The 25,667-nt window shown below is 38.5% G+C and overlaps 2 protein-coding genes across 3 annotated transcripts in view; both read right to left on the reverse strand.

Moving 5' to 3' along the window:
• Positions 1 to 228: 228 nt before the first annotated feature.
• On the reverse strand, positions 229 to 22,700 carry LOC107705344 (thyroid receptor-interacting protein 11-like). Its single transcript, XM_016508604.1, has 21 exons — positions 22,171 to 22,700; positions 18,784 to 18,860; positions 18,420 to 18,530; positions 18,007 to 18,312; positions 17,844 to 17,915; positions 17,574 to 17,739; positions 17,082 to 17,420; positions 16,928 to 16,968; positions 16,586 to 16,684; positions 16,164 to 16,370; positions 13,553 to 16,046; positions 12,538 to 12,782; positions 12,077 to 12,358; positions 10,224 to 10,364; positions 9,861 to 10,058; positions 7,359 to 7,458; positions 4,269 to 4,350; positions 4,002 to 4,116; positions 1,586 to 1,708; positions 1,361 to 1,499; positions 229 to 596 (listed from the first exon to the last, which is right to left on the reverse strand). Exons 1-21 carry the CDS (start codon positions 22,304 to 22,306, stop codon positions 373 to 375), a joined length of 5,697 nt encoding a protein of 1,898 aa, XP_016364090.1. The 5' UTR covers positions 22,307 to 22,700; the 3' UTR covers positions 229 to 372.
• Positions 22,701 to 23,409: 709 nt separating this feature from the next.
• Positions 23,410 to 25,667, reverse strand: part of LOC107705390 (golgin subfamily A member 5) — a 10,214-nt gene continuing 7,956 nt past the window's right edge. For both annotated transcript variants that reach the window (XM_016508658.1, XM_016508657.1), the window contains exons 8-13: positions 25,236 to 25,364; positions 25,013 to 25,111; positions 24,672 to 24,894; positions 24,219 to 24,324; positions 24,049 to 24,112; positions 23,410 to 23,929 (exon numbers count right to left, since the gene is read on the reverse strand). In XM_016508658.1, coding sequence (XP_016364144.1) covers positions 23,849 to 23,929; positions 24,049 to 24,112; positions 24,219 to 24,324; positions 24,672 to 24,894; positions 25,013 to 25,111; positions 25,236 to 25,364 — 702 coding nt within the window. In that variant the 3' untranslated portion in view covers positions 23,410 to 23,848. The remainder of the gene's footprint in view (positions 23,930 to 24,048; positions 24,113 to 24,218; positions 24,325 to 24,671; positions 24,895 to 25,012; positions 25,112 to 25,235; positions 25,365 to 25,667) is intronic.

Genomic DNA, 25,667 nt, shown 5'->3' on the forward strand with positions numbered 1-25,667 from the left:
TGCACGACATTAAATAAATGTTGGGAGAAGGTCACAAGAATATTTCATAATGTAATCTTCCCCAGCTTGTAAACAGAATTAAATTCTGTCAAACTTAGGCCTCAGTTTATTCAAATTTAACAAGCACGGCAGCCCTTAGATGTTTTATCTTTCTTTTATTCCGATGGCAATCAGCCATTTCAAACAGAATTAAATTCTGTCAAACTTAGATGTTTTATCTTTCTTTTATTCCGATGGCAATCAGCCATTTCAGTAAATAGTAAACAGTAAATATTTGAATCCATGACATGGCCCAGTTTTCTGTTTCCATCTGCCGGAACGTAGTGTCCTGTTAAGCTAAAGTGCTTTGAGTAGCAGTACAGGTGGCTGATATCACTGCTTGAGCAAATCTTTGAGCACAGCTCCACCGCTGGCCTCAGCCGACACAGGTACAGGTGTAAAGGTGGGCAGGGCGTCTGAGATGGGCTTCATAAGCAGGTGGCCCCCAGCACCTGCAGTGCTGCCTGCACCTGCGGGATTGAGGAGGGGTACGGCTGCAGACCGGGATGCCAGGAAGGGGTTTGAATCCCCAGTGCGCTTACCTGGGCCTGAAACACCTGAAAGAACACAGATCACAGATATACAAGACCTGTTTGTACCAAGAAAGATAGTTATGATAATAGCTATATTGGTGTTCAGACCAACAAGGAATCGTAAAACGTAAAATCTAAAATCAGATGGATCCTAATTGGTTGTCAATGTGTGTATCGTTTATCAGGAGGAAAACATTTGTTCTGAAAGTCATTCCAACGATATTGTTCCTCTATGTTATTATCATTTTAGCTGTGGTGTGGACTTCCACATTTTCAAAGAATAAGAACAATTATTACAACTTTTTGGTTAACATCCCTGGTATGAATGGGCCTGACCTATGAAGTGTAAAGTTTTTTTTTTTTTTAATCATGGACGCACCAATATTAAAATTCTGGCCAGTAACGAAAGCTGAAAATTATTTTAATGTTATAGCGGATAATTGACAAACATTTCATATTAACTTTTATACCATTTTGGCAAAATAAATAATATATTTTTTATAATATTATAAATAATAATATAAATAAATTAAATAAATGTTTAACCTTTTAAAAAAATTCCAAACTATTTATCTTGAGATGCACTATGTATTACAAATAAATATATAAAAGACTAACTCTAAAAAAAATTTCTAAAAACAAAAATTCCAAAACTATCATTTATAAAGTTCAGTAAAAAATAGTGTAAACATAAAAAAACTAATATGGGCTAATAACAACAAAATAAAATAAAAAACTATTATGCTAACAATATATTGTGCATCTCTAGATTTTATGTGACATTATACCTGATGCAGGTGTGCTTGCAGTACTCCGGCCAGGTGGGGGCGCACTCAGAGGCTTGATGTCATAAACAGGTAATTTAAGGGCAGGAAGTGCAGGAGTAGACTCCACCTCCAGGAACTTCACGAACATCTCAGAGAAGGACTTTAAAACACAGACATTAGTGTAAGAGGAAGATGCATGTGTATAATAATGTGTGTGTGTGTTCATGCATTTCTATGTGTGCCTACCGAATTGAGGCTCTGTGTATGGGTAGGCCTTTGGGGAGTGTTGGGTACACTCTGAACAGCTCTGCCTCCCAGCCAACTCGAGACCCATCCGGTCACCCCACTCTTGCCTCCTTCCTGTAACAACTGCAGAAATAGAGAACAGTAAGTCAGTAGGACAGTAGGTCAGAGGGAATGTTTGTGTGTGTGGTCTTTGGTGTGGTTTTCCCTCTCTTACTCAACATAACTGTGTAAAGTTCAAAGAGGTACTGCTACAAAAATGTCCCTGTCCTCAAAGCACTCAGACCAGAGCAAATGAATGCAACCTTTGAAATAAAACCACTGAATCAGACTTTTTAACCACAAAAGAAGACTAGGATTATTTTTAGTTTTTAGAGTTGTAAACAAAGAGATCTTGAGTGGAAAACTTAATGTGTAGCATAAAAAAAAAGGTGTGGAGTGGAAAAAGAAAATATGGGTTGAAATGGAAAGTGGATTGTGTGACCCAGAAACACACACACTCATATTTACTTTCCTTCTCTCCCTCTTTCTTCTCTGGGGGCTGTTGGGTAATTCTGCTCACAACTTGCTAAATAGTTGGAGTCTCTCCTGCCAGACTCCAGCCTACTTCTATGGAATGGAATTGTGGGTAAGGAAATGCTTTTGGGGTAAGGTTGGCATGAGCCCGTCATCTAATTCAGTCTTTGTCTCTCGCAGTCTCTAACTGCTGATTTCTGCCTGCTGTCTGTGTCTCATATTGTTTGCTTGCTTTATCAATCTCTTATTTCCATCTGTCATCTGTAATAAGAACCATCAGGATTGGACTTGAAACATGTTTTTATGACAAAATTTGAATATATGAACAGCATACTCGGTATATTAATGAAAAACAAAATGAGAAAGTGAAAAAAACAACTGTATTAATGGTAGAAATAATTGCCATTTAGGTGAGTTTCATCTAGAAAATGACCTTAATTCAGATCAAAAATGTATACTGGTGTGAGGGTATGTATTAAATTCTATAATAAGGTTGTGTTGTCTTATGTAAATTACTATTTATTTTCTTTATGCACTTTTCTGGTCCTACTGTGAACAATTTATTATGCATGCTAAAACGAAACATAATACTCTCTCTTCCTCTGAAATAAATTTCCAAGTCACTTAGGCTGCTCAGGATATTAAATGATGTTATCCAATAGCCAAATAGCTAATTAAAGTTTGAGCAAACGTGCATTCCCATTCTGGTATGTAACGCCCACGTTTCACAGTCAAATTAATTCCCATTTTTCCCTCACTGAATATCCAGCTTCACTTGGAAATACAACACATTATGGAAGTAAAATGGGTTGCGAACAACTGGAGCACAATTTGATGAAAAAGGAAAAAGCACATACAGATTTTGACCCTTCGAGGACAATAGCTAAAATGATTATGGCTTTTCCAAGAAAGAAAAAAAAAAATTGAGCCACATCCTGCTTTATCATCAGAACTGATCTGTTCCTGTTATTGAGAAAACCAGCCCCACCAGGATCAAAACGGAAAAACAGCAATTCGAACAGAAAACAAATCAGCTCTATAAGCAGTCCGCCAAATGAATGCGGTCATATGCGTGCAGAGTTTCCGGGGATGCTGATGTGACATTTAGTACAGGCTGTCCTAACAAGAACAGAAACCTCTATACTCAGAGATTACCAGCGAGGACCGAATGCAACTTGAAATCATCCTTCAAAGGTCTCAAACAAGGACTTTTTTCAACAAGACCAGCGTGGGCAGTTTGAGGTCTGTGCCAAATTAAACACATGAGGTAAGATGAGTGGAAAAATCTTTTTAACATCTGATAAAACCTTCACGCTGACATCAAACAAGAGATAATTGTTAAAAAATGTAATTAGAGAACCGAACATAAGGAGTCAGGAGGTCAAATATTAAATCCACACGTTTAATAGTCACGTTTCAAGGGTGAGACAAGAACTGGAGCAGAGCCACATTTGAGAGTGATGAAAAGTAGGAGGAATTCCACAAAACGGGTCAGACAGAATGGTGAATGGCTGGCTGCTCCTTCTCTTTGAAAAATTGGACTTGACAATAGGGCTGCACGATTATGACAAAAATCATAATTGTCGATTATAAACAATGCAAAAACCCATAAGATAACATGTAGAAAGAAAAAAAACATGTTAAGCGTGCAGAATAACATAAGTGGACTTTGAACGATTAATTGCCGCTTTGAACGATTACGTAATTGTGGCATCCATAATTGTAATCGCGATTAGAAATTCGATTAATTGTGCAGCCCTACTTGACAATATCTGATGAATGTAAATATGTAGGCACATGCACATTTGCATTTGCGAAGAGGAATACTTGCATTTAAAAAGTACATTCAAAAGGGAGGATAAAGAGAAATCCACAGTATGAGAAGCAGAGAGCGCTGACTCACCTCGGACACCTCATCTCGGTCCAATCCAAGCACATTACCCATAAGCCTCAGCACCTCAGAGCGCTTGTTTTGGGGGGTATGAAAATAGCCCAGGTAAAGATTCTTCATCAGAACCCTGTGTCAGAAGTTAATCATGTTAGATGATATTTCACAGGAACACCCTTTTGAAAATATTTGGATCTACATATATATACAGTGGGTACGGAAAGTATTCAGACCCCCTTAAATTTTTCACTTGTTTCCAGTGCAGATGTGTTTTGGACTCACTTATCCACTTTGCCTTCGGTGCTGTTCAGGAGGTTCATCAGTTTTCTCTGAGCCTCTTCCAACATCTCCTGTCTCACATCCGCTGCAAAACACACACAGGTACAAGTTTTAGTATTTTGTGGTATTTTCCCATACATTGCTGTCACAGTTAGGCTCGTGAGTTATGGGCTAATTCATAAAATCAACATATTAATAAAAAATAATTTAATTTGCTAATGTCTGGCTTCTGTCAGGTATGGTAGTGTCTAAGGGTCCAAAAACTTTTTCCTACACACGATTCTTTTTAATTTCTGGCAATGACTGAATTTTATACATATACACACTACAATTCAAAAATTTGCAGTCAGTAAGACTTTTTTTTTTTTTGAAAGAAAGCAAGCAAGAAAGAAAGAAAGAAATTATTACTTTTGTAAAGCAAAAGCATTAAATTGTACAAAAGACACAGTAAAACATTTATGTTACAATAAAATAGATTTTTCAAATAAATGCTGTTCTTTTGAACTTTCTATTTAACATAAAACCCTGAAAATGTATCATGGCTATCATGACTGCTTTTCAAGACTGATAATAATAAGAATTTTTTTTGAGCACCAAATAAGTATATTAGAGTGATTTCTGAAGGATCATGTGACACTGAAGACTTAATTTGTAGTAATGGCTGGTAAAAAAAAAATATATCAGCTTTGCCATCACAGAAATAAATTACATTTGAAAAGATATTAAAATACAAAGCAGTTATTTTAAGTTGCAATAATATTCACAATATTACTGTATTTACAGTAATTATTTTATCAAATAAATGTAGCCTTGATGAGAAAAAAAAAAATCTCACCAACCACAAACGTTTCTTACATTTACGCCACATTATTATGCTGAAGTTCCTTATAAAGTCACAAGCCACTGGCTTTTTTTTCCTAGACAAAGCTAATTTTACATGCACTTGGTGGGTGTTAAATTTGGATGCTGTGTTTGTGAGATGCAGACAGAGCTTTCAGCAGGAGGTGGTATATGACTTTGTTATGCATTAATGCAAACAGTAGAGAACAAGTGTTTGTACTGAAATAATAAGTATGTGTGTCTGCAGCTTAACATAAACAGTAATAACTGTGGTATGGGGTTCAGTGTGTCTGGGAATGTCTCGTGGAGTAAAAACAAAGAAGTGTGAGAATATGACATGCAATAAATGCCTTTATCACAAACGCCCCTCGCTGGTCCAGACCATTTGGCTCTTGAGAACCCTTTTCCTCTGAGACTTTACCTCCTGAGACCACACGAACTGAGCGATAAGAAAGGGTGAGAGAGTTCCTGTCTGCGCTAAACACCCTGGAATGTCTGTCAGCTGCACTTGTGCTTTGCTAAGAAAAAATGAACCATTCTTGATCATTCTGTCTATGGTCTCTTCAATCGTTTTTTGACAGATGCAGTAAAAATCCCAGCGCTCATCCCTTAACCTCCTCTCCCTCTCAGACCGACAGCACCGTACTGTTGATTTGGGGCTTGATACGGAGAGAGAAGAAAGGGATAGGTGAGATAGAAAGACAGGGTGGATGGAAAAAGAGAATCTTTGTCTACACAATTTGGCTACTGACATGCCATAAATATTATCTCTCTGACAGAGAGGAGATGCGAAGGAATGCTAAAAATCTATACCATCTACAGACTTGGCTGTTCTCTGCATCTCTCTTACAAACACAAACATGTGTGTTTCTTAATGTCTGCACTGATATGAATCAAACTTAAACCACTACATAAAGCAGTCTCAAAGAGTCAAACATAATTTAATGGATCCTGATGTTCCTAGTCCCATTGACGTTCACGAGTCTCTTCAGAAAAATGGTTTACAGTGCTACAAATCTGAGAAAATTTCATATAATGTGCCGTGAGTTGTGTGTCAACTCGGCTTGAGAGCTAGTCTTTTCGCAAAATTTTTGTGGCGTATTTTAGTGTTTTATGGGATTGTGTCTGCTGTAATGGATATGATATTATACATAGCAAAGTCACAAAGTAAAATGCTTCTTTTTAATAACTATTATTTTTATTAACCAATAACTACAACATGAACTCAGTTACAATGCACATTATGCACAATCTGAATTCACTTGAATCAAATAAATTACTGAGAAATTTGAATCAAACTAAATTAAGAGATTCTGAATCAGAATCAAACTGACCCAGCCTTAGTTTTTTTTCCTGTGGTTGATTAGTCCCCAATGGCCATTTAATTTGAATTTTGTATTTCTGTATTCTGCATCCTTCTTTATCAAAATAAATTCGGAGATTCTGAATCAGAATCAAACTGAATCAGGAAATAAATGCTGATACACAGCCTGTTTTTTCTATGATTGATTTATTTGAATTGTGCTTCTGTATTTTCTTGATCATATTCAGTGGTTCTCAACAAAGGGGCCAGGGCCTTAGCAAACGTCCAATGGGACAAAACCTTATTAAAATGCTAACAACACAAAAATTAAGATGTAAATTAATATTTTCCCATTAAATAACAATTATCTTTATTGAAATCACACAGACCATTATAAAATCACAAAATAAATAGTTTTTAATTAATTTAATATATCAACACTCAGAGTTTCTGTTACGAAAGTTGGAAAACAACCAACTTAGTCAACTTAATTTAGTCCGATTTTCATGCTCTTTCAATCGCGTAAACTGTGCATTTACATCCCATCTCCGTTATCACGAAACCCACGACACACAACAAAAACAGCTCCGATCACAGCGACCTCCATTCACTGGTTGTTGACGTTTGAAAATGCAGCGAATGAAGACGTAGCTTTCGACCACTTCAGAGTTCCTGCTGTCGGTGCGAATGCAACCAGGAAAATTGCCCAAGGGGGGAAAATTGTCCTCTAGGCACCACCATGCTGGCCAATTCCTAGAACTGAGTTCCTAGAACTACAAAGCCCCTAATGTTGTCATAATAACCGCAGAAATACCAGAGGAATCATCTTAGCCAATATGGGAGGCCTTCAAGTCTAAAGGTTGAGAACAACTGTCCTTGTTAAACAATAAGGTGAAATGCTGAGATAATCGGATTTCAGCAGTCATTCACTTGATGACATTTGGTCTCACCTAGTTTCTTCAGATCTTCTATCTCTTCCTCTTTGAGGTCCAGCTGGTCAGTGAGGCGAGAGGCAGATTCTAGAGCTGCGTTTGCTTCATCCAGGTTTATCTAAGATTACACGCACAGACACAGAACATTAACATAAATACTTGTGTCAAACACAGTGCAGAAAGGACAGAGGTTTGTACACAATAGGGCTGGGCGATATGTCAAAAATATCTTATCGATAATCGCCTCTAAAAATATCGCGATATCTGATAATATCGTCTACCTAAGCCCCACCTCCACCACGCCCCGCCCCCGCCGAGACAACATTTCCGACATGCACCATAAACACACACCAGGTTCAGTTTGGTCTTAATTATTGCCACAAAGTTTGGTTTTACTTTTCTTAGTTTGTGCTTAAACTAACAGAAAACATTAGCTTTGCTGTTATTTTGGTGTTGCTAATAATTTCCACTCTGTTCTTATGAAATTTGTGCTTGAAATGAATTTTGTTTTGTGAGGAGAACCGTTGAGGAAAAATAATAGAACCCAATTTTAAGTTCATCATGGTGAGGCTGGACATTCTGGCGGTGATTGTAAGAATGATAAATTCATCTTGATGTCATATAGTAATGTCCTGAATAACATATGCCTATATTTTCCGATGTTTCTGATCTTTTTGGCATTATCGCCTGTGTAGACACATTTCATGATGGTAAGTTTAATTTCCTTAATTATAACAATTGCAGTGTTGTTTTTAAACTTGTAGTCAAGCTATAACGTATTTGATATTTATCATGTATGACTAAAATCATGCAGGGATTAAAAACGTATTCTGAGCAAAACCGTTAAGGTTTTTTTTCCCTGTCTGGTAGCCTACTAGTTCGGAGGTCTCTTTTGGCCTGTTTTTAACAAAATAAAAATAACTGCTTTATTTATTTAGAAGCAGGGTAATTTAAATTTCATTTTTGTATTGTCATTTTTATCATTTTTATTTTATTAATCAAAATACAATGCCCATGGCACAATATAATATTCAGTGTTGGGCTGCCGAAACTCCGAACGCATGCATGTTGAGGGGCGAGCTGAGAAGCGTACTAATGTCTTCATCCCTTTGCAACAAAACTTTATACTTTAAACTTTTGTTGCAAATGAATTAAGAATTTATAGTGCTATATCTCAGCTTAATTAAACATAATTATATTGTAAACACGGTTTAAAAAATCTGTAAAAATTGTGCGTTGAAGGAATTTGCGTATTTTAATTATACCGGTCATGTTTGTGGTTTTTCATCATTATACAGTCTGTTTAAATAAATATTCAGAAACACACGCAGTGCTACTTTTTGTCTTTTTTTCTGTTTAACTTTTATTAAACTGCAGATCAAAATAGAATAGGCCTCCTATTCTATTTTGAATAGGAACGGATTTTGAGGTTAGAAACGGATCCAATACACCCTTGTTTCCTTTCTCAACTCTTTACATTCACTTAAAACATAACGATTGTATTCACGGGATATTTTGAAATAAATCTGTGTGTATTTGTCCATTTGAATGTGCGAGAAAGAGAGCTCAGTCCCGTGTTTGCGTATATAAGAGGTGGCTTTTGTGCGTGCGCTTTGTGTGTGTGCGCACCACAGAAAACGCGCGAGTGCAGAAGTGAGTTCTATTTCATCTTTTGAAGTGACGTGACATGTGGCCAAGTATGGTGACCCATACTTGGAATTAGTGCTCTGCATTTGAACCCATCCAAAGTGCACACACACAGCAGTGAACACACACACACTGTGAACACACACCGGGGAGCAGTTGGGGGTTCGGTGCCTTGCTCAAGGGCACCTGAACGGATTTTGAGGTTAGAAACGGATCCAATACACCCTTGTTTCCTTTCTCAACTCTTTACATTCACTTAAAACATAACGATTGTATTCATGGGATATTTTGAAATAAATGTGTATTTGTCCATTTGAATGTGCGAGAAAGAGAGCTCAGTCCCGTGTTTGCGTATATAAGAGGTGGCTTTTGTGCGTGCGCTTTGTGTGTGTGCGCACCACAGAAAACGCGCGAGTGCAGAAGTGAGTTCTATTTCATCTTTTGAAGTGACGTGACATGTGGCCAAGTATGGTGACCCATACTTGGAATTAGTGCTCTGCATTTGAACCCATCCAAAGTGCACACACACAGCAGTGAACACACACACACTGTGAACACACACCGGGGAGCAGTTGGGGGTTCGGTGCCTTGCTCAAGGACACCTCAGTCGATTGGTTAACAAATCTGTCTAAATCTGTGTTAGTGAGCACTTCTCCTTTGCCGAGATAATCCATCCACCTCACAGGTGTGGCATATCAAGATGCTGATTAGACAGCATGATTCGGGATCGGGAAAGGTCCACGAGCTGGGACTCGAACTCGGGACGCCCCAAGCGCAACGGTGCTATGTGTCACGCGCTGCCCATGAGGCTATTGGCACCGACAGCAAATTCTGGTTTTAAGCAAGCAATCACACCAACAGACTGAAACAGACCCACCTTGCACTCTCCACAGCATTGGAGGAAGATGTTAACCGCTCTTCCAGGAGTGCCACTCTGCGTCTCAGCTCTCCCTCTCTGTCCTCAGCTGCCAAAGCCTCACGTGTGTATGAATCCTCAATCTCTAACAGGTGAATGCGCAAACGCTCCACCTCCTGCTTCAGGCGCTGCTCTTTATCTCGTGTGTGCTGCAGCTATATACAGAAAGTACATGAAAGTACAGCAATTCCCACAAATTAAAATATATTTTTAATGGATGCAACTGGATATTAAATTGAATTGGGACAAGGTAACATTTAACGTTTTCAATCTTTTAGTAAGGCAATAAAGCACAGCAATTTAATATTGGCCTTTGCTACCTCACTCTGAAGAGCAGTCGTCTCCATTTGTTTTTGTTTGAGGGCCATCATCACTTGATCTCTTTCCTGCTGAAACAACACTGCCTTCTCCTGCATGGACTTAACTTCATTCAACAATTGGTTCAGCTCACCAGATTTACCCTGCAGTACAGACAAAGGCAGAATAGGTCAACTTCACAACACATATAGAACTAGAACAGTCCAGAACAAGTTGCATGCCTTCATTGGCATTAACATTACAAATGTGAATTGTTCCCACTGCAATTATTTTGGAGAGTTGGGTGAACAGGAGAGAATTAAATAATAATGATAATTAAATAAAATCCAAAGTTACTACTGTTCAAAATTGTAGGATGAGCAATATTTTTTGTTTTTGAAAGTCTCCTATGCTCAATAAGGTTACATTTATTTGATCAAAAATACAGTAAAAACAGTAATATTGTGAAAAAGTTATTTTAAATCAAATTTAAAATAACTTTTCTTTTTTATTATTTTAAAATGTTATTTCTTCCTTAGAGAGCAAAGCAGAATTCTTTGATTAAGAATTTCTAACATTTTAAAAAGCATTTTAATGTATTTTTTACACATTGTTTGTATTTAAAAACACACAAACAGACAAACCTGCTCTTTATCTTTTAGCATCTTCTCCATGGCAGTGGCCTTCTCATTCACAGCACTGAACTAATTAGTGCTCTGCATTTGAACCCATCCAAAGTGCACACACACAGCAGTGAACACACACACACTGTGAACACACACCGGGGAGCAGTTGGGGGTTCGGTGCCTTGCTCAAGGGCACCTTAGTCGTGGTATTGAAGGTGGGAGAGCTTTTGGTTACGAGTCCGACTCTCTAACCATTAGGCCACAACTTCCTCCCTTATTGCAGTTGAATCTTTTGAAATCACAATAAATGCGCATACAGAAATCGAGAAGCAGAATCGAAATGTAATTTTATAACAAGTAATTTGATTCCTGACCTTACACATCTGATCTTATTTCAGAAATTGGAATAGCTTTTTGATTGCCAACCCTCCTACTAAATTATTTCATTCTTGCATGCAAAAAGACCTGTATGGTGACTATGGGGCTATGTAAAATATTTTTTGCAACTTACTAGATTTATAATTTGTCATTTTTTTCCCTGATAATGAAGATAATCGTCTGTTACCTGACTGTTGACATCGACATCGCGATACTTACGAGACATCGTCGATATACGATAATATCGTCATATCGCCCAGCCCTAAAATACAATGAATATGACATGATTATGCAAATCAAGCTAGAGGTTTTCAGTTATATAATTGCAAGTCAATAATATTGATTCATACTGAATGGCAACAGGCTTGATTAATACATGTGAATACATAAAGCAGGGATAGTTCAGACATACAGTGTGGTTTTTTAAATGAACATACCTTTCTATACTATAAATATGTTTTTAACACCATAAATGATACAACATGCCATTAACCCTTGTAGGCTGCATGTTTTAATTTACAAGAAAAAATAAATCATGTTTGGAAAGAGGACTCCTCTTTCTGCCTTCTCATAGATGACAGAATTCCGAAGAACCCTGGAGTTGTGGACACTTCCTGGCCAACCTATGTTGATGTTTGTGAAACAATTGAGGGGTTATATTTGATCAAAAATACAGTAAAAACAGTAATATTGTGAAAAAGTTATTTTAAATCAAATTTAAAATAACTTTTCTTTTTTATTATTTTAAAATGTTATTTCTTCCTTAGAGAGCAAAGCAGAATTCTTTGATTAAGAATTTCTAACATTTTAAAAAGCATTTTAATGTATTTTTTACACATTGTTTGTATTTAAAAACACACAAACAGACAAACCTGCTCTTTATCTTTTAGCATCTTCTCCATGGCAGTGGCCTTCTCATTCACAGCACTGAACTGAAACTCTTGTTCCCGAAGCAGCAGTGACACCTGCATGTTGGTTTCCTGCAGGGCACGGAACTCTGTCTCTTTATCACGAGCTTTTGACGCTATCGCTTCATTCTCCTCCTTTAGCTTCTTCACATCGAGTTCCAGGATCAGGGCACGCTCCTTCAGATTTGTCACAGCCTGCTTCAAGACCTCGTTGTCATTTTCACGATTACGTAAACTTTCACTCACCTAGTTTGTACAAGAAAAAAATATCACATAAGGTTAGGATTAACAAAATTATTCAGAGATTTTTTAAGTGCATCTAAAATCATAACACATTTCATGTGCAAACTTTGGAATGTAAACAAAATCTAAAATCTGACATTTTACTCCTTCAAGCCATTCAACACATCAGAATTGTAAGTCACCTGACACAGTTGGTCTCCCTTGGTCTTAATGAGCAGATCTTTCTCTCTGAGGGAGCGCTGTAGCGATTCTTGCTTCTCTCTGGCCTGCTTGAGCTCCTCTGCATGGCTTCTCTGCTCACTTTCAGACAGAGATGCAGAATTTGACAAGCGATGATTGTTTTCCTGCAGAATTCTTATCATGCTCTCCTTCTCTACTAAAATTCTCTGCATTGACTGCAACTCTTGATGTAGGCTCTCATCTTGGCCTGTTGACATCGACATCGCGATACTTACGAGACATCGTCGATATATGATAATATCGTCATATCGCCAAGCCCTAGTACACAAGTATGTTTGAACTGACTTGCAGAGCAGCTGCCTGATCATGAAGATTTTCTGCTTTAGTTCTCCACTCTTCTTTCTCCCTCTTGTGTTTTTCCAGTTCTGCCGAGTACATGGCTTTTTCTTCTGTAAAGGGAGATACAAATGTCAACATTGTTCAAGACTGAAGACTTATTGCAGATTCCTCTCTTAATCCAAACATTTTAAAAAAGAAATATCTGAATATTACACTCCAATCTACATTTGTAAATACTTTAATAGCCTTCATTCCATACAAGAAAGACTATTTTCTTAATAAATTACAATAATACTGGAATAGCAAAAAATAATGTGCGCACTTGCCTTGTTGAAACTGTTCTAGCACCATCTGCAGGTTAGAGAGTGACACTGCATACTGGTTGACCTGATCCTGAGAAGCACGGAGCTGAATAAGTGCTTCATCTCTCTGTCTGACAGCACCATTCAGCTGCTCCTGAAGAGACTCGACCTGCAGGCTAGCCTGCTGACTACACACACACACAGTTAGAGACATTAGTGAGGATAAACCAATATAAGTATATACTAGTATTAATAATATATATATATATATACGACAAGCGATGATTGTTTTCCTGCAGAGTTCTTATCATGCTCTCCTTCTCTACTAAAATTCTCTGCATTGACTGCAACTCCTGGTGTAGGCTCTCATCTTGGCCTGGTGGTGCTGCCCCCTTCAGGTTTGGAGGGGCAAAAGCCTGGGTGGCCATCATAGCGGAAGCGTCTGGAGATTGCTTGCCACTGCCAAGCTTCCCAAGCAGGACGTCTTTGGTACTACTTAGCTGGCTGATGGTCTGCTGCACCTGTGCCAGCTCTTGACTCAACAATCCCAGCTTTTTCTCTTTCTGCTCATAGCTCTGAATAAGTCTGGAGTAATCCACCGAGAGCTTTGAGCTGCAGTCACTATCTGCAGAAACCTGCCCCTGCAGCTTGAGCAACTCCTCTTGTAGCTGAGCAGATTCATGCTGCATGTTCCTCACAGTCGTGATAACCTGCTGCTTCCACTCCTCCATCTTCTTCACTTGCTGTTTGAGAGCGTCACGTTCTTGTAGGAGCTCCTCAAACTGGTTGCTGCTAACACCCCCCAAGCCACCACTTACAGAATCGCCTGCACCAGATGTCTGGAGGACAGAGACCAGGGTCTGACATTTCTGAGTCAAGGCGTCAATCTCGATATCCTTCTCACGAATGATGCGGGAGAGGTTCTGAATGGTCTCTCGAAACATCTCTTGACTGCCTGAAGGGTCGCTCATAGTGGAGAGCCGCTGATTTTCTTGCTGGAGCTTCAACAAGGCGGCTTCCTTGGCTGCAACAATGTCCATAATGCGATGGTAGTCTGAACGCAGCTGGCTGTTTTCTCTGGTTTTCTCGTTGAGCACGGCCAACACCTGTTCACGTTCCACCGCATACGCCTGCAACTGCTGCTGCAGGAACACCACATCTTGACCATGGCCACCAGATACTCGAGCGTGGAGGGCCTGGATTTCTAGATCTTTTTGAAGCACCATCTGCGAGAGTTTTCCCAGCTCATTTTGAGAGACCACAAGCTGGTCGAGCTGTTTGGTTAGAGACAGGTTCTTCTCATTTAGCTGGTTAATCTCGGTCTCTTTCTCCTTGATGCCTTTCACAAGCTTCTCAATCTCCACCTTCGAAAGGTCATGTTTCTCGTTACCGTTTTCGCCATTCAGCGACTGGGTCTTGTCCTCCTGTAGGATTTCTACGGACTGTATTTGACTCTGTCCTTGTGTGCTCAGGACCTCCATTTCTGACTGAAGCCGGACAATCTCCTCATCCTTAGCAGTGATAAGTCTTTCATAATTGAGTGAGCTTTGTTCATGTCTTGTCCGTGCTTGCTCAAGTTCACTCTGTAGCACCTGCAGAGAACGCTGGGACTGCAGCGCTGTAGCCTGCTGCTCCTCTGATACCTTTCTCAATGATTGGACCTCTTCTTCGAGTTGATCTCTGGCAGCTTTGAGCTGGGCCACCTCAGTCTCAAGCTCTGTGATGATATCCAGTGTCCGTGGCTCTGACAATAATGGCGGTCTGCTTTGCTGGTCCCTCAGACGATCAATCTCTTCTTTTAGATGGCTGTTTTCTTCCTTCATGGCTCCAAGCTGTTTGTCCTTCTCCTCCACCGACTTTCTTAGAGAGTCACACTCTTGAGCTGCTCCCAAGAACTTGCGCTCTAATTCCTGTTGTGCTTCTGCAGCTTGAGCTTTTAGGGTTTCGGCAAAGGCGTCCTTCTCCTGCAAAAGCTCGGTGAGTTGATTTTGGCCTGCCACAGTGATGTCCAGCATCTCACTGGTGTCTTTGTGGTCAGAGACCATCTGCTCCATCTCACACTTGAGCTCTGCAATTGAGAGATCTTTTTCCTGATTCAGCTTCACCATTCGCTCGTGTTCGGTCTGTAGCGCAGAAGCATCCAGAGAGCGTGCTCTGGTTAGTTCGTCGATGGTTTGTTGATACTGTTTGGCCTGATCTGAAAGTCGCTTCTCAGTCTGGCTTAGCTCAGATTCTAACTGGCTCTTCTCTAGTTTCAAGGCTTCAATCCGGGTCTCTTTCTCCAGGGACATCCTGCTTACAGAGGCTTGACCATCTTGGATCTGCTTTTCCAAACTGTCAATCTTTTCTAAAGCCTGAGTGCTCTCTTCTTTCAACATTCTATTTTCAATTTTCAATTCAAAATCCTCTGAAATGGCCCTCTCGTAGGAGGTCTTTACTTCTGCTAACTCTGTTCTCAAGTCCTGGATCTCTTTATCCCTTGTCTCAAGTACCTTCCTGTGTTCCTCTAATGCGTTCCCCTGCTCCCCAGAATGACTTAACTTCTCACAAAGTGCAGTAAGTTCTGTCTCGCTTTCCTGAAGCGCCCTCTTGAGGTCAGAGGACTCCTGCCGCAGCTCTTTGCCCAGATCCTGTGACTTGCACAACTTTTCCCTCAACTCTTTTACTGTGGATTCCAGTTGCTGCTTTGCCATGTGCAGTTCATTCAAGGAGAAGGCACTTTGACTTAGCTTCTCCCCCTGAGCTTCCAGCTCCAGCTGAAGAGTTTGTCTCTGGTCAAGGGAGGAGTTGAGATCTGACTGAAGATCGGATTTTTCCGCATCAGCCTGGGTTTTCTGCAGGGACAGCTGTTCCTTCACTGCAATAAGATGCTGGAGAAAGAAAACTATGTAAGTATGTAGTATATCAACTCAAATTCTAAACACATTAAACAGATCCAATAATTGTACTCTGTCTAATAAAAACATACACTGGTTCAAAAAGAGTACCTGTGTGGCCTCCTGGTTCTGCTTGTCCAGTTCTTCCAGTTCAGCACTGAGTGTCTCTATATCAAGATGGGCTTGCTTTAGAGCTTGCTCCCGTTGGACTAGCTGACTCTTTAGGTCTGAAACTTCCTGTGACAGTTCCAGAACACTTTCTGACTCTCCTGCCTTGTGCCTCTGCTCGGCCAGGGTCAGTCTCTCAACTAACGCAAGCTAATGAAGAAAAATAAAAAAGGGTATGAAACTAATGTCAGTTAAGTGTAAATTACCATTTACATGATAACATGCAAGCGTCTTTTCAAAAAGCTGTTGAAATATTGATTACCCCATCTTCAAAGATTTTTTTATTCGAAAGATACAAACTTCTGTTCAAAAACAGGAAGAAACGGGTATTAGTGTGTACCATCATATTGTCAATATACACATACCTTTTCTCTCTCCACCTCTTCCTTCTCTTTCCTGAGGGTATCAATGATGGTGTTGAGTTCCAGTATGTCAGCATGTTCTACTTCTTCTGTAGGACTGCTCTGAATTAAATGAGAGAAAAATAAATAAATAAATAAAAAAATAAAAAATGTAAACCGTATTGACACTCATCCTCACACTTACATTATTTGCAGAGGCAACCAGAAAGTGTCCAAACACTTTCTTAATTTTGAACATTTTATCAATTGTTTTATATTTGAATCCTCAGCATGGCTAAAAACATCTAAATATTATTGGGCTACAAACTTCTAAACTGTCCAGAGGAAGGTTTTTAGCAAATTTACCTCACTGAGAGTCCTCAATCTAGCCATCTCTTTCTCTGCACCTAAAATAAAATACAAACATATAAATATGAGAGAGCAGTATGAGCAATATCAGAGATTTTTCCATCCAAGAACATATGATTTGATCTAACACAATTTGTTGTGTTCTCTATACCTGCCAGAGCTTTTTTCAGGATTTGTATCTCATTGTCATGCTGGGCTTTCAGCATAGACTTCCCTTCCTGTTCCTGTACTCGAGCCTGGAGTTCGTTTACAGACTTCTGAAGGCGACTGTAATTCTGCAACAATTCTGTATTTTCTGCTGTAGCCTCCTCCTTTTCGCTCTCTAGCTTGGCCTTCTGATGCTCTGCCTCCTCCAAACTGGCCAATAGATCGCTGTGCTGTTTACACTGAAGCTCTGCCTCCTCCTGTAAAGACTGTATGGTTGATTGCAACTCTTGAAATTTGGCGGAGTCCTGTACTGTGGTTGATTTTTGGACAACACTTGCACCTTCTGAAGAAGAGGGAGATAAACACAGCATTGTACTCAAAATTCAACTGTTAATTTCAAAACTAGCAAATACAAAGCAAACACGTTATCTGCATTTAAAAAGTTCAAAAATGTCCTGACTTTTATTTCCTAATATCCATCAATGTTTCTCCTCACCACTTTGAAGCTGCTCCTCAAGCTCCTCGATTCTCTCCTCATACTCTGCCAGCTCCTCTCTGTGCCGTTTTGAGATTTCAGCCATTTTCTGCCTCTGGGCGTCCTGCAATGCTGCCAGTTCGTGCTGGTGCTCATCCACCTCCCGTGCCATTTCCTCTCTCAGCTCCTGATTGGGTCAGAACGTCAGTTGGGTTAAAAACAGAACCAGATCCCAAGCACTGACCAACAGGAAAGCACCTACTCTTTGTTACAGATGAAAAGGTTTTTCACCTTGATCATTCTTTGCATTTTCAGAACTTCACCCTGGTCTCCGTTACCATCAACTCCTGGTAGCTTGGATGCCTGATAAATTGAAATATAATAAAATATATAATAAATAATCTAATTCTAGTTTATAGCTCTCTCATGATATAATTGTAAAATTAAAAGTGACCTGAGCAACTCTCCTCCAGTGGGCCACTTCAGACTCTAGACGATGCACCTCATTGGAAAGACGGTTAATTTCCTGCTGTGACCACAGGACATCACTGAGGTCCACCTCATCACCATGGAAGCCTTGATGGACAGCTGTAGACCGGTGCAGAAAGGAAGACGAAGTAGTGGTAGTGGCAGCAGTGGTAACAGGAAGTACAGCAGCATCAGAGGAGGATGAGCTGGCTGCAGCCTGAGCAGAATGTTGGAGTTTCTGAACCTCCTCCTGCAGACCGCTCTGACGGGCCTTGAGGTGACTGATCTCCACCTTTACAACAATAAACATACACACAATATCATCCGCATGATTCTAAACTTTTGAAATTCTCCCACTATAAATTAGATAAGTGTAATTCTTTTCCCAAAAAGAAAAACCTCTTTCTGTTGCAGGAGGGTTCTGTATTCCACTGACTGCTGTTTGACCTGAATCTCTGCCGCCTCCAGCTTCTCCTCCAGCTCAGAGTTTATTCTTCGCAAGCGCTCATACTAAACCACACAAAAGCAAATACATAAAAATAAAAGAATTCAATTACAGATGTTAATGCACTGACAAAATGTTTTGAAACAACTCATCCTTTAACTGAATTATGGTGCATAATTAGGCATTTTTTTAAACAATGTGTGCAAATAAAAAGTAGAAATGTCTTCATTTTCAAGCACACAAAACATTAAGTCTCATGACAGAATTGAGAAATATCTTCAGCATTAGACTAGGACTTTTTTGTGCTCGATTAATCACCTCAGATTTTTGTGTTGCATATAAAGTCTCCAGTTCCTGCAATCTAGAGTTGGACACCTGCAGCTCAGAGGAAGCATCTGTAAGAAAGAAAAACATGCTGACATTTAATAAAGTCATGGTTCCTGAAATAGTTGAGCCTACATCTGTGCATGCAGATCTATTATACAGCAATTGTCTCAAGTGTGAGTCATATATATATATATATATATATATATATATATATATAGAGAGACAAGTCCTTCCCATTTATCTAAATAAAAATATCTGATGAAAATGATGATAAGAACTTCTGTTCTTCTGTACATCATTTCTAAGTCACTGAAAGAGATGATACACTGACTAACTCCAAGACCTCACTGAATGAGAAGGTTAAAGATGAACAATCCTTGCCAGGTGTGCAGAAAGTAAAAATATCCTATTAAACCACCAAAACCCTACTACATTTGCATTTTCCAAAAGAATCATTTAAAGTCATGGTTTTAAAGGACACATTATTCAATTGTTGGGTGACTGTCCCTTTAAATAGGCTACCAACATTGCAGGAGGATCAAGTTTAGTTATTTTTTCCCAGCAGCTGCACAGCCACAGCAGATATTACCTATAACCAACAAGTACACTTAAATAAATACAGACTCCTAAGCAAATAACTAAAGCTATTAAAAAAAGCACAATATAAATAAAACTCTTGAGAGTGAAAAAAACAACAATAATAGGTAACAGCAGGTTTTTGTCCACAAGCTTCCATTTCAATGTCCATTTCAAAACGGTTCAGGTTCACATGACAAACAAGAGTCATTTACACACAAACCATACTGTGTTTCAACCCCACTTGCAAATCTCATGTATGCAAACAAGACTAACATGAACTTATTTTTATTATTTAATGCATAAAATATGGATTTGAGAAAAACTAGCACAAACCGCAGCAAGTCTGAGGTTAAACACAGTTAGCTAAACTAACTCACTACTTTTGGGCATTAAGGAACTATTTACCATAGGAAAATGTCTGCCTTAAAAACACAATTGGGGTGGAGTAGCATAGTGTATAATAGCAATAACTGTATTAAATTACCATTAGTTAGATGATCCTCTTGAAGTATCATGGAGCTAAGCTTAAAGGGATAGTTCACCCAAAAATGAAAATTAGCCCATTACCCTCAAGCCATCCTAGGCATATGACTTCCTTCTTTCAGATGAATCCAATCGGAGTTATATTAAAGGGGTCATATGATGCTGCTAAAAAGAACATTATTTTGTGTATTTGGTGTAATGAAATGTGTTTATGCGGTTTAAAGTAAAAAAAAAACATTATTTTCCACATACTGTACATTATTGTTTCTCCTCTACAACGCCAACGTCTTACGTCATCCGCCCGGAGCTGCTTCCATGTACAACAGTTAGTGCAAGCTAGATTAAATTGATCATTACGTTTTAAAAATGATTATTTTTCGTACAAAAACGCATCGATTCGCTACAGGAGGCCTTTGTTCACCCCCCGGACCGCTGACTGCCATTAAACAGCTTGGAAGATCAAAGTCAATTTTTAATATAACTCCGACTGGATTCGTCTGAAAGAAGAAAGTCATATACACCTAGGATGCCTTGAGGGTGAGTAATTCATGGGCTAATTTTCATTTTGGGGTGAACTAACCCTTTAAGGCTACGGTTATGGCCATGGCTCACTGCATGAATCTTATGGGGCTTGCTTCACTCAGAAACATTTTTAGCCATAACACCACTCTACAAGTTAACAGCACCTACTAAATAACTACTTGATATTGTGTTGCAAAAAAAGTGATGGAGTCACTTCAATGTAGCCTTCATTTAAAGCAACGTATAACAATAATAGCGACAATCCATCTGAAGCTCTGTCTTTCTCAAGGGCACATTGCATGTAGGTGGTCTCTGTTGTTGTGGAAGAGGACAAACCCCTACCAGGTGTCACACCTGCCACTTCCAAGCAGCCAGCCTAAAAACATTGCCAATATACCACTGGTAACAATTTACAATAAGTTTCTATATGTTAAAAGTAATTAATGCAATAGATGACATGAAATAGCAATGAAAAATACTTTTACAGCATTTATTAATCTACTTTGTTAATGTTTTTTTACATATAGCTACTAATAGCCTATATTTTTAACATTTCAAGTTACAAATATTAACATTACTAATATTAGCATTATTATTACTTAATGTACAATCAATGAACAAGAATTAACAATAAATAATATTAAAATTAGCCTATATTATTAAATGCTGTTCAGTGCTTTCATGACACCTAATGTTAACAAACATAACGTTTGGTAAAGTTGACACACCACCTTTATGTAGTATAATCTGAAAGACAACAAAAGCAGGTCATTTTTTGTAAGTCTGCTTTAAAACAGGCAGGTTAATGCATCGGGAGACATGACATATTGACTCAAGGTCTGTCTGCTTTGCTGGAAGCTGCTGATCAAAGTTCTCAGTGTGCTCTGTGTGTGTCTGTTCACTTCTCCAAAGGTCAAAAAGGCCATATTGTTGGTGGTAAAAAAAATTAAAAAATAAATAAAACCATACTTCGGTGTTTGCAAAATCACTGAGCCAGATACAAGGACCAAGGTAGAGATACACACCAGTGCTTAATATTAAGTTCCCATTCACAAAAGAAAGAAACATCCAGCACTTTCTGGATTAAGATCAAGTGCCTAAACTCCAGCCGAAGCTACATTTCTAATAGGGATTCAGCGGCTGTATGCAAACAAACCTCTTACTCTGTCTTAAGCGCACTGCAGCATCAGATGACATTTGCAGAGAATGACAATGGAAATCCTAAAGGGACAGTTTACCCAAAAATGAAAACTCTGCCATTTACACACCCTAACCTCTTGTTTCTTCCAAACTTGTGTGACTTTCTTTCTTCTCAAAAGGAGGCTCTGTCATTATTCACTTTCATTACATAGAATAGAGGCTGCAGGTCCCTAACATTTCCTTTTGTGTTCCTCAGAAAGTCAGTCATTTAGGTTTGGAAAAGTATAATAATTTTCGTTTTTGAGAGCACTTTCCTTTTAATTTCTTCGACCAGATGCCAATGTAAACAAAATCACATCTTTAAAAAAAACTGCTAAAGTATAGTCACATCTCAACAATCAGACAAAAACAATTAGCACATTTCACAGTGAGATTAACTTGGATATATAAAAACCAAGCATAACTGGATTGTGTTCATAAACCAGTCATCATAAAACTGTTACATTCATTAGTCTAGCCTACAGTTGTGATCACTAAATATAAATGCATAATAGACAATTATATAACAAAACAGCTGACAATACTGTACAAACACTGTAAAAGTGCTAAATGTCTGTATGGGAAGTGAAATGATCTTGACTGTTGTCAACTCACCTACCACTTCCTCGGCGCTTTCCAGCAGAATATCTTTGGTAAAATTAGAGATCTGCCCGGTGAAAGAAGACAAGCTTCCCCCGACCTGACCCAAACTCTGACCCAGGCCAGAGCCTAACCCTCCCAGCCAAGACATGATGAGCTGAACCGGATCTAACCCTTAATCACCGACACGGGCCTCTCAGACACACAGACAACAATGCATTGACAGCATAGATCCGTGCGAGCGAGGGCTTCATGTACTCAAGCGAATTAATAATTAGCCTTTGTTATTAATAGACGTAATAATTAACCAGCGGCGGATCCGGATTCCAGCTGGTTCAAAACTTCTTGACATAAAGACAAAACGCCGGGTTATACGTGTTAAATCCACAGGAATAACGAAGACCTGGTCGCCGGGTTATATCCACATATGGACAGGCAGGTTTCTGGTACGGGTTTGTTTTGGGTCACTGTGTTTTTCACGCGAATAAAGTGCCAGCTCGACCGGACTAATCATCCGTCAGCGGAGACGTGGACAGCACAGATGGATTATGGGACGGTGGAGGACCAACACAATACAGCGCACTCTTTTCACGCATTAACAGCGACGCCACTGGACAGAAAGAGTCCTGCAATCATGTGATAAAACACTCCAACTTTTGTTTTGGCCAAGTTTTGTCTATAATATATCTGAGGCCATAATCGAAGCTTTTTTTTGGTGGGGGGGGTCCAATATGATAATATTTATATATTATACGATAGCATTTTTTTAATTTCAATATATTACAAGTATATAACATAAACTAGAATTCAATTATTTCTCAAGCACCAAATCAGCATATGAGAATGATTTCTGAAGGATCATGTGACACTGAAGACTGGAGTAATGATGCTGAAAATACAGCTTTGCAACACAGGAATAAATACCTTAAAAAAGAAAAACCGTCATTTTTGTAATAATATTTCACAATATTCCTGTTTTTACTGTATTTTTTAATAAAATGCAGCCTTGGTGAGCATAAGAGACAATCAAAAATCTTACCAACCCCAAACCTTTGAATAATATATAATCATGTATGTATGTATAATTCATTAGATATTAAAATATGTGTTATTTTTATTTTAATAATGAATTATAAAATATAATATATAATACATTTACTGTAGTAACTTCTACATTTTCCTCATTATCACCACTGAGTACTTCTAAGAATAGAGAGTCACAAAAGTAGCTGGGAGAATTAAGATTATGTCCACGTTAATATTTATTAAGATAAATCTACAGTGTGAGGAATACAATCTGTTATTTCCTGTAACAAAAATAGTCATGATTACATTTGCGTGAAACAGAGATGGATAAAAGACAAAAGATTCTCAATTGAATAAAATCACACCTTTAAATTACACCTTAAATATTCCACTTTATACTGTTCTTAACACTCACGCCAAATTTGACTGAAAGCATTCAATCATGTATGGGCCAAAACAGAAAATAAATGAGGTGAATGAGGGGAAATGCGAGAGAAACTGAGTCACAGAGAGAGAGAAAGAACCGCCAACAGCATGTCTGTGCAAATTGAAGATGAATGCATACTGAGCCACTGTACAGCAGCCTGAAATTTCCCTAAGCTTAACCTTTATTAACCCTTACTAATCTCAAACAGGTTATTATGTGTTATTACAGGTAGAAAGTCCTTTATCTCCCATCAGGATGATTGTGATGCATCTCTGGTGTGTATGTCAAAAGGACAATCATTACCCAAAGGTGTAGTAGTGCCTGGATAGAAAAACATAGATTAAGAACCATAAATAAACACAACCTCATCCAGCTTTTCCTTAAAACTTTTAATTCTTCATTGTAACTTAGAAGTATTCCTTAATGTGCTGTGTACTCACCATATAAATAATAACAAAAACCCTGGCCATGGGGTAACGTCTGAGAAAGATTCCTAGACGTATACTGGAGGAAAAGATAAAAAACAAAAACACACATTTTAATACTATTGGGACACTGTAAAATACATTTAGAAAACACACACAAAAAGGATTTCCAGGGACTCAATTACCTGAAGCGGTCGATGGTGCTGGCCGCTTTACGAACCTTCCCATACACTCCTGTACCCGGTCCGTCTGCATCATTAAACAGGATCGGTGTGTTCCTCTGCCTAGCACCTATACACACAAAAACAGTCACACACAATCATGTTGGGCTTCAAAGTATCAAAAGTTCAATTATTCTACACAAAAAAGCTCGAGTTAAGTGGTTTGATTCAGCGTTAATTTTATTATTAATATGAAAAATGTAGTTTTTATTATTAATTTGAATTAACTTTTGTTTTTATATTTTCTGTTTTCATTATAATTTTACACAAAGTTTTATTAATTTTGCTGTGTTTATACTTTTAGTTTTAATTGTAGTTAATGAAAATAACCTGGTTTGATTTAAAAAAAAAAAAAAGAAAAAAAAAAGTCCCATAAAAACAGTCCTTCTGGAATTTCCCATCATGCAGTGCACTGACCTGGTCCCTCCATGGCAGCCATGTTGATGTGTGAGCCGCTGTTCTGACCACACTGCAGGCTCTTCAGCTGCTGTTCCAGCCTCTCCAGCTGAAAGACCAGAGAGTTTTTCTCTGTGCCAAGGGCTTCTAACATGGTCTGCTTCTGAATCAGTGTCTCTGTCAGCTGGTGCAAACGGCCCTCCAGCTCCGCCTGACTGCTGTTGCTCAGAGCCTTGTTGGTCAGCTAGCAGAGGAATTGTAAAATTCACAATAAAAATTCAGAAAACTTGGAGCATGTGCACAGGTGTTTCTTTTAAAAATATTTTATTATAAAACCTTAATTGCTATTCCTACATGGGTACCTGGTTTCTAAGCTTTTGGATCTCATCTTCTCTGTCTTTGACGCGACCCTGAAGGGTGATTTTAGTGCGATGATGCTCTTCCTCAATGTACTGCAGTTCCTGCATTAAAATGTATCAACATTTACTCATTATTCAGAATATTCTTCTTTTTTTTAAAATAAAGCAATGTAACAAACCACAATATACCCACTCTTTCTTTTTTCTCTCTCTCTCAATCACGTACCTGTTTGGATCTTTCCAGTTCTGCTTCTATTTCCTGTTTGGCTCTGATCTGCTGGGCATGTTGTTCCTGTACTTCTGCCAACTGTTCTCTCCAGTTTTCTGTCTCTGTGAGTGCCTGGGTTTCCAGATCCTAGAGGAAACACGAAGAAAATCAAATAAGCAGAGTGATGTTTGTATCTGTGTTACAGCTGGCTAATATATATATAAATATATATATATATATATATATATATATGATATAATATATATATATATCATATTATATCACGACCACAAAACCAGTCATAAGGGTCAATTTTTTTTATTTATTGAGATTTATACATCTGAAAGATGGATAAATAAGCTTTCCACTTATGTATGGTTTGTTAGGATAGGACAATATATGGCTGAGATACAACTATTTGAAAAACTGGAATCTGAGGGTGCAAAAAAA

Source organism: Sinocyclocheilus rhinocerous, unplaced genomic scaffold (genome assembly GCF_001515625.1).
Source record: "Sinocyclocheilus rhinocerous isolate Xijiao unplaced genomic scaffold, SAMN03320098_v1.1 scaffold564, whole genome shotgun sequence".
Lineage (NCBI taxonomy): Eukaryota > Metazoa > Chordata > Actinopteri > Cypriniformes > Cyprinidae > Sinocyclocheilus > Sinocyclocheilus rhinocerous.